This window comes from Mustela nigripes, chromosome 18, assembly GCF_022355385.1.
Source record: "Mustela nigripes isolate SB6536 chromosome 18, MUSNIG.SB6536, whole genome shotgun sequence".
Lineage (NCBI taxonomy): Eukaryota > Metazoa > Chordata > Mammalia > Carnivora > Mustelidae > Mustela > Mustela nigripes.
Genome location: NC_081574.1, coordinates 15,999,534 through 16,018,437, shown reverse-complemented (window position 1 = coordinate 16,018,437; position 18,904 = coordinate 15,999,534). Strand labels below are relative to the sequence as shown.

Below are 18,904 nucleotides of genomic sequence, written 5' to 3'. Positions count from 1 at the left end.
TCAGGATCAGGGATCGAGCCCTGTCTCAGGCTTCATGTAGAGTCTACCTGACATCATCTCTCCTTCGCCTTCTGTCCTTCTCACTGATGCTTTCAGTCTCTCTAAAGTAAATAAATAAATTTTGAAAGAAATTAAAATTTAGGGGTGCCTGGGTGGCTCAGCGCGTTAAAGCCTCTGCCTTCGGCTCAGGTCATGATCTCAGGGTCCTGCGATCAACCCTGCATCAGGCTCTCTGCTCAGTGGGGAGCCTGCTTCCTCCTCTCTCTCTCTCTCTGCCTACTCATGATCTCTGTCTGTCAAATAAATAAAATAATCTTTAAAAAAAATTTTTTTTATTGTTGTTGAATACAGCTGACAAACAATGCTACATTAGTTTCAGGTGTACAACATAGTCACTAAACTTCTCTATAGATTATGCTATGCTCACCACAAGTGTAGCTGCTGTCACCATAAAACACTATTACAATATCATTAACTATATTCCCTATGCTGTGCCTTCTATTCCGTTTTTACCATTCAAATTTCACAGACTGCTTTTTTAATATCGGTGGTATACCTACCAAAACTAAACCTCTCCCAACTAGTAGAGCTGAAAACCTTTCTTTTCCCTTAGAATTTCTCCTAATTCAAACCACCACATGGAAATAATCACTTCCAGATGACAAAATTTATATATAACACAAGTATGAAAAGAAAATATCATTTATGAGATTTCATGCCCACTTCCTAGAGGAAATATCAAGCTGGTAAACCTGGACTGTTTGTTTCCTAGGTTACTACCTCTCTCAACATTTCTTTTTAGCTCCAGCAGAGAAATACTCTCTGAAGGATCTGGAATTTTATGGTTAAACACTAAGGAATCATCAGTTTGTTACTAACTCAAATTCCCCTGCAGAAATTTAGCTTAAGGACAAAAAAAATAAGGCAAGAAAAAGAGGTGACAGTTTATATCCCAGACAGCTCTATTCAAGTTTATGAATGATTTACACTTAAGGGTGGCAGGACTTAATGCAAATGAACGAAGAGGAAACTGTCAGCTGCACTGTGGTTCAACCAATAGAAGCACAGCTCCATCTTGGATGTGCACTGGACTGCATTACAAACAGACGATACCATCGCTTCAACAGCAGCCTTCAGACAAGAGGTAGGTTTATACGATCTCTTTCATTTAGTAATACATGTCCTTATGATGAAATATAAAAATATTTTACTATAAAAACTAAGCAGAAAGCTTTGTTCCTACGAAAGGCCAAAAAAAGCAATGTATTCATTTCACTGCTTGGTAGGATTTTATTATGAAAATGTGAAGACTGCCTTGTGCTATTTGATAAGCACCCTTACCATCTGTGCCTTATGGAAAATTCATGAGATTTTCTATGAACCTGATCTATATCCAGACCTTAGAGTAAACGATAAACATTTAATGTTAAGTGGTTACTTGCGAATTTATTTTTTCTGAGTTATTTCATTTCAGCAGTTTGGTTGCCTTAACAAAGGATTTTTCTTAAAGAAAAATCTAGACTCAAAGCGAATCCTGGACTAAAGCTTTCTGACTGTATGTGCAAATTGTATTGGTTGGTAAAAAGCGGTTACTTACGGGAAAGTTTGTTATATTTTAACAAATATGAGAAAATAGTTTAAAACTGTTCATTTGACTTTGAGTGTAGATGCAGTGAATGCCAAGAAACTGTAAGGATTGTGATTTTTACATAAAAATAATAAGACCGTAAAGATATCATTAAATAGGCTGCATTATACTACAGCCAAAGAGATCATTTGTAGAGCTTCAAGACTTCCCTAACATTTTAATTAAAATAGTTATTTTAGTTAAAATAACTATTTTAGTTAAAACCATATTATTTATTTTAGTTAAAACCATATTATTTATGGTTAAATTTTAAAATCTTTATTACTGTAATACACAAGTCATTCTATTATTAAATAATAACCTTCTTAAACAGCCTTTCACTTTTTATATGCCACAAAATATTCATAACCATATCTCAATATAATGTTGAAATTATTCTTCAACTGATTCCTCAAAAGAAACAGAGACCAAGTCTTTCTGATAAACTACATAAAAAATAAAAATATGTTTTAAGAAGAACTGGTAAGGGAGGAAGTATGGTACCTTTCAAGGGTAGGTAATAAGATTACTTTGATGGCCCAGAGTAATTATTCATGTCTACTAAAAATTAGAAATACTGACCAAATTTCTAATTTTATAATAGTCGAGCATGAAAAATATGATTATTTAGTAAATGCCAGAGTTCCAGGATATTACCCACACATACCGACCTAAAGATCAAACTTCTGCCTTTTCTTTGCTAATAAATCTATTTAAATTTTAAAAGACTATTTTCATAATTTTTATTCCTTCTATTTCTTATTCAGCATTCAGTCAGCATGAGTAAACCATTCATTACAAAACCTAAAGGTTGCTGTAAGAAGAAATTAAATTTCTCCAGGTTCAGAACAATGGGGTTAATTACCTAGAAAATATTCCTGCTTGCTGTACAAAGTATATGGGAGCCAAAGGAAGTCTCAGATAAATAAACACATCTTGTCAAATAAAACAGTTAACTTGTAACTAAAATTTCAGGTAAACTGTAAACAGAGCGCTGCCCCCCCCCCATTATTGGCACTATAACCAGCTCACATTTGTTGGTAATGTATTTATAGTTAGCAGAGATGTAGGGTTACTGCTCTTTCACCAAACTGACTAGACGCATGGCCTATCTCAGAGAGCTCCAGGGCTGGGTGAGCGCTCTATATTTAAATGCCAATATTATTAACTGATCATATTTCAAAGTTATATGTTTAAAGATGCTACAGAATTCAACTCAAGGGCTTTTACCATAATTAGAGCAAAAGCATAATCTTGTTCTGATCCGACAATTCAAGGTTCCAGAACAGTTTGAAGTCCTATCCCCATAGTTATTTCACTAGGATCTTCTGAACATAGGAGGAAAAATAGGTGAAGAGAATATATAAAAACAAACAAAAATATGGTATTTATTTTAACTCTCCCCATTTCTGTAATGAAATTTTAAAGGGGTGGGGATCCAAAAAAAGTATACAAATGATTTTTTTTACCATTTAGTCTTATTTTTCATAAAGCATGTTTATAGCAGGTACTTGATATAATGTGTATTTTAATTCCAAAAACAGTCTTAGAATATGAGAGAATCCTAATAATACCATCTTTCTGCATGTCTAATTATGTCTACTCCATTAAAGTAAGTTTTAGATTTTACTCTAAATTTAGCACAAAAAATTGCTAGAGCTCTACTGTACTTAAAAAGAATGAACTACATTAAATTTAAGGTACAAAATGACTCTGTATTTCATGGTTTACTTTTTTCAGATATGCCCAGAAGCTAACTAAAGATTGAATGTTTTGAGTTGCTCATCAGTTATCAATACACTCACTTAAGAGGCAAACTGTCATCATTTACAACATAAACTGTCATCATTTACAACACGGGTATACTCTTCCTTAAACTGCTTAGACACTTCTAATCAAAATGAGAGTTTACTGATTCTTTTTTTTAGAAGTAATCCAAAAAACTCAGTAAGTGTATCAAATAGATAGAAAACACAGATATATAACACAATGTAACACAACAGATACATAAAACCAAAGACAAGAAATACTTTTAAAGTATATTAGTTAGGGCTTTAGGTAAGTACTATATTCAAATGGTTCAAAAACTGAAATTATTACAAGATGTACCTTGTGAAATCTCACACAGATCCGTTTCCCAGCTCTACTCTCCAACCAACCACACAGGCAATCATTGTTATTAATTTCTTACATAACTCCTTCCAAAACTTTTGTGCAGAATCAAGCAAATAAAAATGCATATTACTTCCCCCTCTCTTAAACATACTGTCCTACATCTTGGTCTTTCTGACTTAACAGATCCTAGAAATCTTTCAGTATCACCACAGTTACCTCATTCACACACAATTATCAATTGTATGGATATACTAATTTTAACAAGAAGAACAGATCATGATCAAGTTAACTTCAAATACCTGAATTTGGTTTGTGCTGTCTGCCTGCCCCACCTTATCCCTTCCTTTCCTCCCTCTACTTTGGTGGGGGGAGATGCATGAGAGGGCTTGAAAAAATTTTAAACAGTTCACTTGTACCTCAAAAATAAATAAAATATGGGGACACCTAGGAGGCTCAGTGGGTTGAACATTGACTCCTGAATTTCATTCAGCTCAGGGTCATGGGATCAAGCCCCAAGTTGGCTCCCTGGTCGGTGGGGAGTCTACTTGGGATTCTTTCTCCCTCTGTACCTCCCATATCTGACAATTGCACGCATGCGCGTGTGTGCACTCTCACTCTCTCTCACAAATAAATCTCCTTTGAGAAATAGAATATAATGTCAAAAATTTTAAGCAGTTCACTTGTACCTCAAAAATAAATAGAATATTTATTATCCCTTAAACCAACTTTCCAGTAATTCTAAAATTTCATTTTTTTAAAAAAGATTTTATTTATTTATTTGACAGACAGAGATCACAAATAGGCAGAGAGGCAGGCAGAGAGAGAGGGAGAAGCAGTCTCCCCACTGAGCAGAGAGTCCGATGCGGGGCTCGATCCCAAGACCCTGAGATCAGGACCTGAGCTGCAGGCAGAGGCTTAACCCACTGAGCCACCCCGGCGCCCCTAAAATTTCATTTTGAAATAGAAACTTTTATTAGTCTTTAACAACCTCTCCTCAGTTTTAAAGTCAATACAAAAGAAATCCCTACTCATAAAGAGTTAAAATACAAAGTAATAACTTCAGTATAATTTCAACCAGGTATGAGTTACAGATTTATACAGTCAATTTCGAGAAGAAAAGAAACAAAAGTTTGATATGTTAGGGAGACAGGATTATTAGTGAAGTTTTTCATTTTTATTTAAGATTATTAGAATGTAAAAAAGGAGAATGACTATAAAATTTCTGAACTCAATAATGAAATGACATTTTAAGTTAACATTAATTAATAAGGTACATTAAACTGGGGTGCCTGGGTGGCTCAGTGGGTTAAAGCCACTGCCTTCGGCTCAGGTCATGATCCCAGGGTCCTGGGAGAGAGCCCTGCATCGGGCTCTCTGCTCAAAAGGGAGCCTGCTTCCTCCTCTCTCTCTCTCTGCCTGCCTCTCTGCCTGCTTGTGATCTCTGTCAAATACATAAATAAAATCTTTAAGAAAAAAAAAAGGTATATTAAACTAATTTTTTTTAAGATTTATTTACTTGGGAGAAAGAGAGAGAGAGAGAGAGAGAGAGAAAGAATGAATCCCAGGCAGACTCTCCACAGAGTGCAGAGCCCCCCACTCGGGGCTCATTCTCACAAATGAGAGCCTCAGCTGAACCCAAGAGCTGGATGCTCAACCCACTGAGCCACCCACGTGCCCCTACATTAAACTAATTTCAGGGACATAATGTGGAAAGAAATTCCCAGATTTTAAAAAGTAACCAAGCTGGGGCACCTGGCTGGCTCAGTCAGGCACATGGCATGTGATTCTTGATCTCAGGCTTAAGACTTCAAGCCTCATACTGGGTGTAGAGATTACTTAATAAAACGAAACAACAAAGGAATCAACCTGAAAGGCCTGAACAGAGAGTCTAAGGAATATTTGCATCAATGCTGAAGATGTCCTAGGTTAGCCCAGGTAAAATCAGATAGATCCTCCAGTGATTCTTCCCCTGCTCTTTATCTACCCATACAATAAATGGCACTGTTCTCTATTTCTTCAAGATCCTATTCTTCCTCTCCTCCTCTATATGCTGTTTTTTCGAAAAGACCTGAAACTTATTCACACTTAAGTAAAAAATAACTAACAATGTGTGCTACCCCTCCCAGGAATACCACATTGTAGTCATATTAAAAATTTTAAAGGAGTTCCAAAACTAAATATTTTTTAGGCATTTGTGTGTGTGTACACAGCCATCACTATGCTATTGTGAAGACTAGGTGAAAAAGGACTAATATTCTCTCCATTTGAGTCAGTTTCTATGGGTTACTTGACTACTTATATGCATGGATATAATCATGCATATTATAGAATCAGAAACAGCAATACTGCAGAAATTGGCAGGAGTGGCCTATCAGGATATCCACATTAGACTCCAAGGTGCAACATCTACAGCGTATTCTATGTGAATGGCACCTTACAGTACAGTATGAATAGTGTTCCCTGTAGGTGTGCAACATAGCAGCCCCATTTTCCTTAAGAATGCACTAAGGAAAAGAAAAACTTAAGGGATAAAAGATGGTAACTCTAAAAAGCAGGGTCCCCAGATAGTTTGAAAATACTGTAATATACTGGGAAGTTCCTCATACACTGGGATTGCAGACAATGTATTTTTGTAAGTCCCCAAACTAATAAAAGCAACTGATTCAATTATTGTCCATTAGTCTGTTGTCCCTTGTTTCAAGATGAAGGATCACCACAAACCATGAAGCTGAAGGATTCTTAAATCCAAAAAGAACAAATAAATTTAAGCCTTTACTTCTGACCTCAGATCATTGATTCAACCTTCAAAATACACAAAAGAAGAAACCAAGTCCATCCAGAGAGGTGAAGCTATTGCCAAGCAAATGTGATCTAAGATAAAAACAGTAACATGTGAGTGCCTAGGTGGCTTAGTCAGTAAGCATGTGACCCAGATCTCGGGACTGTGAACTCAAGCCCCATGCTGGGCACAGACTTTACTTAAAAATAGATAAAAACAAACAAAAACCTTAGAAAATATTAACTTATTAATGTCAAAGTTTTAAAATTACATTTATAAAGAAAACAAATGATGGCTTTGGGTTTTTTAAAGTTACAGAGTTGGGTTTTTTAAAGTCACCTTTTCATCTTTTTTTGGTGTGAAAATGATAATGTGGTTATGTTTAAAAACAGAATCCTCACCTTTTAAGGGATATACACTGAATATGTGTAGATGAAGTGATGATGTCTACAGTTTCCTTCAAAATAGTCTACAGGTGGAAGCAAATGGGTATTGATGAAGTGATAATTGAAGCTATATTATGAGCATACAGGGGTTCATCATACTTTTTTTTAAAGATTTATTTATTTACAGGGCACTTGGGTGGCTCAGTCAGTTAGACGTCTGCCTTTGGCTCGGGTCATGGTTCCAGGGTCCTGGGATCGAGCCCTGCATTGGGCTGCCCACTCTGAGGGAAACCTGCTTCTCCCTCTCCCACTTCCCCTGCTGTGTTCCCTCTCTCTCGCTGTTCCTTTCAGTCAATTAAATAAATAAAATATTAAAAAAAAAGAAAGAAAGAAAGAAAGAAAGAAACGTACTCACACACACAAGTATCTCCAGCACTTAGAAAACTATTTGGTACACAGTAGGTAATCAATAAACATCTGTTTATAAGAATGAATGAAAATCTACTCACAACTATGTAGTAAAGAAAAATCATGCAAACTAAGTCATTTCTTTAATAAAATAAAGCAAACTACAATAGTGAATGAATTAACAAAGTGGAATTTTTTCCTCTTATTTCCAAAATTTTCTTAGTATAAAAGCATTTTATAATTTCTTAAAATAATTTTAAAGGACACTTCTGAAGGATCAAGGTAATAAGATCTTCAATCCTTCTGGTGCCATGTAAGGTCTAACAAGTATCAAGTCAACAAGAGCAAAACTTAATGCAAGATACTAAAACTCTGGGATGCCTGGGTGGCTCAGTTGGTTAAGCATCTGCCTTCATCTTGGGTCATGATCCCAGAGTCCTAGGATCAAGCCCTGCATTAGGCTCCTTGCTCAGCAGGGAGCCTGCTTCTCCCTCTACCTGCTCTGCCTGTTCTGCCTGCAGCTTTCCATGCTTCTAATTTCTCTCTGACAAATAAATAAAATTAAAAAAAAAAAAAGGATAAAAAAAGGATACTAGAACTTTAATTCACTGGTTAATTTTGTGAAATGGAATAATAATTTATTAATCAATACATCTGGGATACTGTTTAAAATATTCATGTCCATAGACTGGCTATATGAAACGGTTAACACTATCAGATACACAACAAAAAGAAATCCTAAGATTAAGGTCTCTTCTTAGGCAACTTAAACCTAAAATTTTATTATCTTTATTCTGAAAACTGCCATTATTTAGCTTTTCTTTCTTTTAATATTTTTCACTCAGCCACTATTTTCTGATTCAGGTCACCTGTCCTTGAAGTTTAAAAGACTGGAAATAGGAGAGAGAGATACACTGAGCCAACAAGCTGAGAAGGAGCCACACAGGTAATGAGAAAAGCTCTTCAGGAGGCAGTTTGAAGACCACCATGTTAAAATACAATTTTTTGTAGTTAACAGATCACTGACCACTGCTTTAGTCAAATTTTAAACCAATTCAGCTTCTTTTTTTCCACTTCTATTAACAATTAACCTCTATATAGAAATCTTAAACATATTTGTCCAGCAAATGACACACATAAATATACAATATAGTTTATAGAGTATATGGCCATAAAATACAGAAAAAATTCAAAAATATCATTTGGGCATTTAATTCTGGCAGAAAATAAGATGACTCATGTTACCTACAAAAATTTACCATCAAATATTAGTACTAAGACTTAAATTGACTAATCTTTAGAATTTGGTTACATATATTCATTTTTTACCTTTTTGCAGATTCAAAAGAGCAATACAAGAAGTAGAATCCCTAAGAATGGCCTCCCTGACCTCCAGCCTCTGGAATGAAACCACTACATCTGTTTATCAATACCTTGGTTTTCAAGTTCAAAAAATTTACCCTTTTCATGATAACTGGAACACTGCCTGCTTTGTCATTCTGCTTTTATTTATATTTACAGTGGTATCTTTAGTGGTGTTGGCTTTCCTTTATGAAGTGCTTGACTGTTGCTGCTGTGTAAAAAACAAAACTGTGAAAGACTTGAAAAGTGAACCTAACCCTCTTAGAAGTATGATGGACAACATCAGAAAACGTGAAATTGAAGTGGTCTAGCACTCTACTAAGATGAACAAAATCTCTGAAAACAGCCTTCAACTACTGAGAAAAAAGGAAAATTTTCTGAGGCCAACTGTTATTATGAAAATTGACTCTGAGTGATTAAAAGATTTCTAAAAGAAGGGAAAAACAAGTCAAATATGCACTTTGTGTGTGTGTATCCCTTTCATTAAATGTACAGTAAAACTTCACAAGTGTAAGTTACCAATCTATTTAAAATGATAATTCAAAAACTGGGTAAAAGATTCCCAGATTTCAATATTAAGCAACAAAAGGTAAGCCAGAAAACATCAGCAAGATCAAATAACCCTGATCTAAACAAACCATGTGGACTAAAAAATAAACTTCCCTCCATGTGTTTGGGTAATAAAAATGTTTACCTAAGTCCAAAGTAAATAATTCCACTTATACATAAAATCCCTACTTATTAAAAAGAAGTATATTCTAGGTTACTGAGGACAACTTATACATTTTTTAAAGACTTAAGTTTTATTTAGGGATTAGTGTGGGAAAAAGTCTCAAAATAGAAAGATCACAAGTGTACGTGCATAGAATTTTCATAAAACTGCCTTACCATTTAATAAGAAACACATGGTTTAACAACGGCCAGGCTATTTTCAAACTAAAACTTACTAGCATACCGTCTAAGTTGTATTTCCTGAGTTTATTCTCAAGGGCTAAGATACCCATATTCTCAAGGGCTAAGATACCCAATGCTGAAAAGACTAACCCCCAAAGAAGGTGAAAAACAGGACCATATAACACCTATTAAGAAACACTGTAGTTTTATTTCTTAGAATTACAAGAGCTATACAGATATTGTATTTCATTCCCCAAACACTGTTTTGCCAGGACCCATGAGCAAACCTAAGCATGCTCTAAACCACCACAACTGCACTTAGCAAGAAATAACATTCCTGGAAATTCACCCTGACAAATTCGTTCAAAAGGAAAAAGCTCAAGATACAAAGAGATTTTTAAAAGCATTACTCAAAAATAACAACAAAAAATGGAAATAACACTTTTAAATATGATAAATCAACTTAGCTTATTAAGAAACTACTGAAAATTAAGGTACAATTAAGGAAAGAGAAAATATTTGATACAGGAAATGAAAAATACACATCTGGGGGCGCATGAGTGGCTTAGTCGGTTGGGCGTCTGACTCTTCCATTTCTGCTCAGGTCGTGATCTCATGGGTCTGGATGGAGCCCCACGGGGGGCTCTGCAGGGAGTCTCCTTAAAAGATTCTCTCCCTCTGCTCCTCCCCCAGCTCTCCCTTTCTCTTTCTCTCTCTCTCTCTCTGATAAATCTTAAAAATACTTATCTGTCATTTTCAACTTAGAGAACCCGGTCAGTTTGGAATCACTTTTCCACAAAATGTTTTCTCTTTCTATCCTTAGAAATAAACGCAAATAATGTAACCAAATTTCAAAGGACTTGCAAAAACTGGTATGCAAAGTACTTTGGTAACCAGGAGATATTCTGAGCACCGTTAAAACCACATTTTCATAAACCACAAACTCTGGAGTCCTTGCCACAAATGGGAAGCATACATATCTTTAATTGCTAAATTTCTTGATAATGGGCACTACTAACTTTTCCTACCTTATGCTGTAATGTATTTAACCAGTCCACAAATATGTATTGAGTGCCTCTATGTGTGACAGATTGGGTTACGATGGCAAACAAGTAATCATGCAATTACTATGACACAGCTTTGTCAAAAATAATGAGTGCTTTGGGAATCAAAGGCTAAGCACTGAATTCAAATAGGACAGTAGAAATAATATGACTTAAGCTGCAACCTAAAAGAGGAACAGGAGTTAACCAAAGGAAAGAGGGAAGGAGCTAAGAAAGAATATTCCAGGAAGAGGACATAATGTGGGCAAAAGTCATGAGGTAAAAGGGAGTAAAGCATGTTAAAGGAGCTACAGGAAAGTATCACTAGGACAGAGTATAAGAAAAACAGTGAGCTATGGGTATAAAAGGTAATGGAGACCAGATCAGGTAGGGCATATAGACAGCAGGAAAAGACGGGCTTCATCTGAAAAGCAATGATGATCAGCCTAAAGACAGTGATATCATCAGACTGATGATTAGAAAAATCACAGATTGCTGTACAGAAAGAGTAGTCTAAAGAAGTTAAGCCAGGAAACCCTGTAAGCACCTAATCAGACAATCCACTGGTACTGACCCGGTCTAGGATGGTACAGTAGTCTTCAGTGTTTACACCCAGGAATTCCTGCTCTTCCTTCTTAGAGCACTTGGGACCCCATGTGTCTGGGTACAGCCCTGTGACTAGTTCTAGACAATGAGTTGTGAGAGAAAAGTAAGCTCTTACCATCAGGAAAGAGAATTTAACTGACAGGTAAGATATTCCAGAGTTCCTTCTCCCTCTGGCACTGAGACCAAAAACATCTGAAATATCGGCTACTCTATCAGCCTGGGTCCTCTGAGTAACTAAAGAGCCAAGAGCCTTGCCAATACATGATAAATATGTGGTATGAAAGAGAAACAACAAATCTTTGTTGTTTTTAAGACACAGTGAGATTTCGTACTGTTTAAAAAAAAAAAAAAAAAAAAAGGTGGCCCAAATTAGTGTCACTTTGACCAAATTCCAAAATTGGTGTTTTATACATAATTTAACTGCAGTTTCAAACTCCCTCAGAAATGTAGTCTTATCTGGTCAGTCAGGAATTTTTCAATCAATGCCAATGAGTATGCCACGAGCACCCTTCCCCATCCCCCAAAGAAAGATGAGGTCATCTGCATAAAACCCCTGGCTTTTCTCCCTAGAAAAGGCCTGGCCTAGAACAGTCCTTTTCTTTTGCTAATAACTTTCCTGCCTTTGCCCTCCTTCTATAAAAAGCTTCCATTTTGCTGGGCACCTCGGTGGCTCAGTCCTTAACCAGCTGCCTTGGGCTCAGGTCATGATCCCAGGGTCCTGGGATGGAGCCCTGCATCAGGCTCCATGCTTGGCAGGAAGCCTGCTTCTCCCTCCGCCCACTCCCCCTGCTTATATTCCCTCTCTCACGGTCTCTGCCAAATAAACAAACAAAATTTTTAAAACAAAGGAAAAGAACCTTCCATTTTGCACAATTCCTTGGATTGCCTCTCTATTTGCTAAATGGGATGCTGCTGATTCATAGATCATTTCATAAGGCCAATTAGATCTTAATTATTTGGTTGAATTTTGTTATTTAGGAGGAGCAAAGATTGTGTGTGTGTGTGTGTGTGTGCGCGCATGTGCCAAAAGGCAGTTTTATTAAAGCTTGAGAACAAGACCCCTGGGCAGAAAGAGCTGCTGCTAGGAGCAAAGATATTCTTAACCAGATCAAAGAAACTAGGCCTAAGACTGGGTCTGTGCTAATGTTTAAACAGTGTACTACAAAGGTACTATGAATTAATTCAATGTACATTTCACTGGAATGAAGACAAAATCAAATTAATGTATGTGCTAATAAGACTGAGAGTCCTACCTGATAAAAAGATTACTTCTACTTTAACATCAATTAGTAAAACAGCTTGCAAAATATCTAACAAAATGACATCCATGAAGATTACTATTGCTGCATTTTTTGGTAGTTAAATAGTTTCTTGTGAATTACACTGGACTGACCTTGTTGTTTAAAAGGTAATGGTCTTAAGACTAAACTAAACCCAAAATAAGTAGAAGAAAGAAAATAATGGTGAAGTAGAAAAAATTAAAAAAAAAAAAAGAAAAACACAAGAAAGAAAGAAATAAAACCAAAGTTGATCTTTTGAAAAGATCAACAAAATAAAACACAAATTCCTAAAATCAGAAATAAAAGAGGGAAGGTTATCATTACTGACCTTACAGAAATCAAAGGATTCCAAGGAAATACTTTGAAAAAGTTTAGACAGTGTAGATAATGGAATGGAAAAACTCCTAAAAAGATACAAAGCACCAAAATTAACTTAAGCAGATAACAAATAATCTGAATATATCTTTAAGAATTTCTACAAGAGGGGCGCCTGGGTGGCTCAGTGGGTTAAGCCGCTGCCTTCAGCTCAGGTCATGATCTCAGGGTCCTGGGATCGAGTCCCGCATCGGGCTCTCTGCTCAGCAGGGAGCCTGCTACCCTCTCTCTCTCTCTGCCTGCCTCTCTGTCTACTTGTGATCTCTCTCTGTCAAATAAATAAATAAAATCTTTAAAAAAAAAATTTAAAAAAGAATTTCTACAAGAGCTTCCCACAGAGGAAAGCTGGGTACAGCCCTGTGACTAGCTTTACAGCCCAGGTGGCTTCACTAGTGAACTCTACCAAATATTTAAAGAGAAAAATGTATCAAACCTTCACAAACTCTTCCAGAAAACAGTGGAAAAAAGAACACTTCACCAATCATTTTATGAGGCCAGAAACACCCTGACAGGCATCACAAAAAAACTACAAACCCTACCCTCATGAATGCAAACACAAAACTCCTGTACAAAATACCAGCAATCTGAAATTCCACAACAAATAAAAAGGATTATACATCATGACCAAGTAGGATTTATTCTAAGAATGCCAGACTGGTTTAACATCTGAAAAATCAATTAATGTATTATTAATAAAAAACAAGAACATGATCTTCTCAAAAGATGACGAAAAAGCATTTGACAACCTCCAATACCCATTTAAGATTAAAACCTCTCAACAATTGGGGGTACCTGGGTGGCTCAGATGGTTAGGCATCTACTTTCAGCTCAGGTCATGATCTCCAGGTCAGCGGGGAGTCTGCTTCTCCCTCTCCCCCTGCTTGTGCCCTCTCTCTCTCTCTCTCTCTCAAATAAATAAATCTTTAAAAACAAACAAACAAACAAAAAACAAAACTCTCAACAAACTAGTTTGCCCTGATAATGGGCATCTACAAAATCCATGCATCTAAGATCATGCATTAAGGAGGAAGATTGACTGCCTTTCCCCTAAGATCAGGAACAAGGCAAAGATGTTCACTCTCACCACCTGTATTCAACATTCTATTAGCCAGTCCAGGGCAGAAAGGAGGGAAGGAAGGAAAGAAGGAAGGGCATTCACACTGGAAAGGACATAATAAATCCATCCTTATTCACATATGACATAATCTTGCATGTAAAAAAAATCCTATGGAATTCATACACACACACACACACAACACACACACACACACACACACAAATAACCTAGAAAGAATGAACAAGTTCAGCAAGGTTGCAGAATACAAGATCAATGTACAAAAAACTACTGTATTTCTTTTTTTTTTAAGATTTTATTTATTTATTTGTCAGGGATAGAGGGAGAGAGAGCGAGCGAGCACAGGCAGAGAGGTAGGCAGAGGCAGAGGGAGAAGCAGGCTCCCTGCTGAGCAAGGAGCCCGATGTGGGACTCGATCCCAGGACACTGGGATCATGACCTGAGCCGAAGGCAGCTGCTTAACCAACTGAGCTACCAAGGTGTCCCAAAAATTACTGTATTTCTGAGGCACCTGGGTCACTCAGCTGGTTAAGCATCTGCCTTCAGCTAACATCATGATCCCAAGATCCTGTTCAGCAGGGAGTCTGCTTCCCCTTCTGCCCTCCCCCCTCTCACTCCATATCTTGCGCTCCCTTGTTTGCTCTCTCTCAAATAAAATCTTTTTTTTTTAAGGATTTTATTTATTATTTATTTGACAGAGTGAGATCACAAGTAGGCAGAGAGGCAGGCAGAGAGAGAGAGGAGGAAGCAGGCTCCCTGCCAAGCAGAGAGCCCGACTCAGGACTCGATCCCAGGACCCTGAGATCATGACCTGAGGCAAAGGCAGCGGCTTAACCCACTGAGCCACCCAGGCGCCCTGAAATAAAATCTTTTTAAAAAATCTACTATAGGGGCGCCTGGGTGACTTGGTCAGTTAAGTGTCTGCCTTTGGCTCAGGTCACGATCCCAGGACTGAACCCTGCATTGAGCTCCCTGCTCAGTAGGGAGTCTGCTTCTCCCTCCTCCTCTGTCTGCTCCCCTTCCAACTTGTGCTCTCTCTCTCACTCGCTCTATCTCAAATAAAGAAAAAAAAAATCTATTGTATTTTTATATACTAGCAATGAACAATTCAAAAATTAAAATTAAGAAAACAATTTCATTCACAATATCAAAAATAATAAAATATTTAGGAATAAATATAATAAAATAAGTGTAAGACTTACACATTAAAAACAACAAAACATTACCAAAAAAAATTAAAAACCTAAAAAAAGAGATGGAGTAAATTTTCATGATCCTGGGTTAGGCAAAGATTTCTTAGATATGACACACTTAGAACATAAGTGACATTCGATCAAGAAATTGTCGCCTGGGTGGCTCAATGGGTTAAGTTGCTGCCTTCGGCTCAGGTCATAATCTCAGGGTCCTGGGATCGAGTCCCACATCAGGCTCTCTGCTCAGCAGGGAGCCTGCTTCCTCTTCTCTCTCTCTGCCTGCCTCTCTGCCTATTTGTAATCTCTGTCAAATAAATAAATAAAATCTTTAAAAATATATATATATTAAAAAAAAAGAAATTGTATCTAGGGGCACCTGGGTAGCTCAGTCCGTTAAGTGTCTGACTTTGGCTCCAGTCTTCATCTTGGGTCCTGGGTTCAAGTCCCACGTGAGGCTCTGTGCTCAGCGGGAGTCTGCCTGCACTCTCTCTGCCCCTCCCCCTGTTATGCTCTCTAATAAATAAATAAGTAAAATTGTATCCAGAATATATAAAGAACACTTATAAACCAATAGGAAGAAAACAATGAAACCTTTTTTAAGTGGGCAAAAAATCTGAATAAACATTTTACCAAAGACGACCCAGGAATGGCTAATAAGCAAATTAAATGATGCTCAATATCATTAACCATTACAGAACTGAATGTTAAAATCACAATGACAGGTGCCTGCATGGCTCCATCAGTTAAACATCTCCCTGCCTTTGGCTCAGATCATGATCTCAGGATCCTGGAATCAAGCTCCACCTCAGGCTCCCTGCTCTGCCCAATGCCCTCCAACCCCCACGACTGGTGTGTACTCTCTCAAATAGAATATTAAAACACACAATGATACTACTTTTCAACCACTGGAATAGCTATAATCAAAATGACAAGAAATAACAAGTCTTAATAAGAATGGGAAAAAATGGGGTGCCTGGGTGGCTCAGTGGGTTAAAGCCTCTGCCTTTGGCTCAGGTCATGATCTCAGGGTCCTGGGATCAAGCCCTGCATCGGGCTCTCTGCTTCCTCCTCTCTGCCTGCTTCTCTGCCTACCTGTGATCTCCGTCTGTCAAAGAACCCTCATGTACTGATGGTGAGAATGTAAAACTATATGGCCATTTTGGTAGCTTCTTGAAAAGTTAAAAATAAATTTACAACATGACTCCAAAGTTCCACTCTTATGTTCTCCATCCAAGAGAAAAGAAAGTAAGTCCACACAAAAGCCTGTACATTAATGTTCATAGCAGCACTATTCATAATAGTCAAAAACTAGTAATAATCCAAATGTCTATTAAATGATGAATGGATAAACCATTCATCATGGTTTGTAGTATACCCATACATGGATTACTCTTCAGCAATAAGGGCAAAATAAAGTACTAACAGATGAATCCTGAAAAAAATACCAGCTAACTGAATCCCATAGCAAATAAAAAGAATCATACACCACAACCAAATATGATCTATTCCAAGAAAGCAAGGGTTGGTTCAACATCTGAAAAATCAGCTAATGTAATATACCATGTTAACAGCATAAACAACAAAAAGATCATCTCAATAAATGCTAAGTAAAAGAAGCCACAGACTAAGACTACACATTATACAATTCCCTTTATATGAAATGTCCAGAAAAAGCAAACATACAGAGACAGAAAGTAGACTAATGGTTATCTGCAGCTGGGGTGGGAACAAGAAGTGATCGTAAATGAGCACAAAGTATCTTTCGGGGATGATGGAAATGTTCTACAATACGATTATATTAATAGGCGCAAAATTCAGCAAATTTACTAAAAATCTTTGAACTGTACATATAAAACAAGTGAAATATATGGTATATAAAATAAACTTCAACAAAGTCATTTTCTGCAAAGAGAATAACCTAAATTCTAACTATAAGACAAGACTATTAACATCTTAAGAACAATATATTCTCTTATCATCACATTCCCTTATACTTGAACAAGTGTCTACCAATAAATACAAATGTTGAACTGGAAAAATGAACTTGCCATGACTAAATGGTTTCCTAAAAAAATAAAAACTGGATAGTCCTAAAGTCAATTTTACTAACCAGAATTCTGTTTAGAGCCCGATGATCCTCCATGTTCTAGCTTTGCTTTCTTCTTCTTTGATGAGGATGATGATGATTCAGAAGATACTGAACGTTTTTCTACTACAGGAGTGGAAAGAGCTCGTTTTTTGAACAGCTCCCGTTCTCTCAACAGGCTTGGATCCATAATTCTGCAAAGATATAAGTATTTTTAATACACATTCTAACCACTCAAACCTATAGGCCAAATCCATAGGTCCCAAGAATTACTTCCAAACAAAATTACATTTACTATTAGTTCTCTATTGGAACTTGTATTCATTCACTTAAAAATCTTCACTTAGTATCTACTGTGTGTCAGGCACTGAGCTAGCCACTAGTAAAGAGAAACAGAATTATTCTCTAAAGCTCTAGAGCTGCACTGCCCAGTATGAGAGTCACTAGTCCCATGTACCTATGGAACACCTGAAATGGGGCCAGAGTTGAGATGTACTTTAAGTGTAAAATATACACCAGATTTACAAGGCATAGTTCAAAAAACTTTTAGAATTACTGATGAGATATTTTAGATTGTTTACATGTTGATGGGATAATAATTTGGATACACTAGGTTAAATAAAACATTAAAATTAATTTCCCCCAACAATATGATCATCTTAATACAGAAAAAGCATGTGAAAAAATAAAAATCTGTCTAGGATAAAAACTCTCAACAAAGTGGGTTTAGAGGGAACATACCTCAACATAATGAACACCAAATATGAAAAACTCAAAGCTAACATCATACTCAATGGTTAAAATGTAAAAGCTTTTCCTCTAAGATCAAAAATAAGAAAAAGATATCCACTCTCCCCACTTTTATTCAACACAGTGGTGGAAGTACCAGATGCAGCAATCAGACAAAAAAAATTTTAAAGTACCCAAATATGTGAGGTGCCTAGGTGGCCCAGCCAGTTAAGTGTCTGCCTTCGGCTCAGGTCATGATCTCAGGGTCATGGGATCAAGCCCCACATCAAGCTACCAACTTAGCAGGGAGTCTGTTTATCCATCTCCCTCTGACCCCTGCCATTCACACACTCACTCTCACATAAAATCTTTTTAAAAAAAAATTATAAAAAAAAATAAGCATCCAAACTTGTAATGAACATGTGAAACTCTATTTACAGAAGACATGATACTGCATATAGAACACCCAAAGATTCCACAAAAAAATAAATAAATGAATGAATTCAGTGAATTGCAGGATACAAAATTCATATATAGGAATCTGTTCTGTTCCTATACACTAAAAACAAAGCAGTAGAAAGAGACATCTTTAAAAAATCTCATTTACAATTGCACCAGAAAGAATAAAAATACCCAGGAATAAATTTAGCCAAGGAGGTCAAAGACTTACTCTCTAAAAACTATAAGACACTGATGAAGGAAATTGAAGATGACAAAAACAAATGAAAAGATATTCCATGCTCATGGATTAAAAGAATATCATTAAAATGTCCTTACTTCTCAAAGCAATCTTCACATTCAATGCAATCCCAATCAAAACACCAATAGCACTTTTCACAGAACTAGAACACATAATCCTAAAATTAGTATAAAACCACAAAAGACCCTGAAAAGACAAAGTAATTCTGAAAAAGCAGCACAAAGCTGGAGGTATCACTGTCCCAGA

The 18,904-nt window shown here is 36.6% G+C and overlaps 2 protein-coding genes across 2 annotated transcripts in view; one reads left to right on the top strand and one right to left on the bottom strand.

Annotated features, from left to right (window-relative positions):
* Positions 1–18,904, bottom strand: part of GTF2E2 (general transcription factor IIE subunit 2) — a 67,204-nt gene that overhangs the window by 38,179 nt on the left and 10,121 nt on the right. The window contains exon 2 of the mRNA XM_059384168.1: positions 17,254–17,423. Within this exon, the coding sequence (XP_059240151.1) occupies positions 17,254–17,419 (166 nt within the window). The 5' untranslated portion in view covers positions 17,420–17,423. The remainder of the gene's footprint in view (positions 1–17,253; positions 17,424–18,904) is intronic.
* SMIM18 (small integral membrane protein 18) lies at positions 1,083–9,172 on the top strand. The gene is made up of 3 exons (XM_059384330.1): positions 1,083–1,144; positions 8,180–8,261; positions 8,655–9,172. Exon 3 carries the CDS (start codon positions 8,692–8,694, stop codon positions 8,986–8,988), a length of 297 nt encoding a protein of 98 aa, XP_059240313.1. The 5' UTR covers positions 1,083–1,144; positions 8,180–8,261; positions 8,655–8,691; the 3' UTR covers positions 8,989–9,172.

What these genes read in the sequence shown, in the direction of transcription:
- SMIM18 (XM_059384330.1), top strand. Translation starts at nt 8,692, where the DNA reads ATGGCCTCCCTGACCTCCAGCCTCTGGAATGAAACCACTACATCTGTT.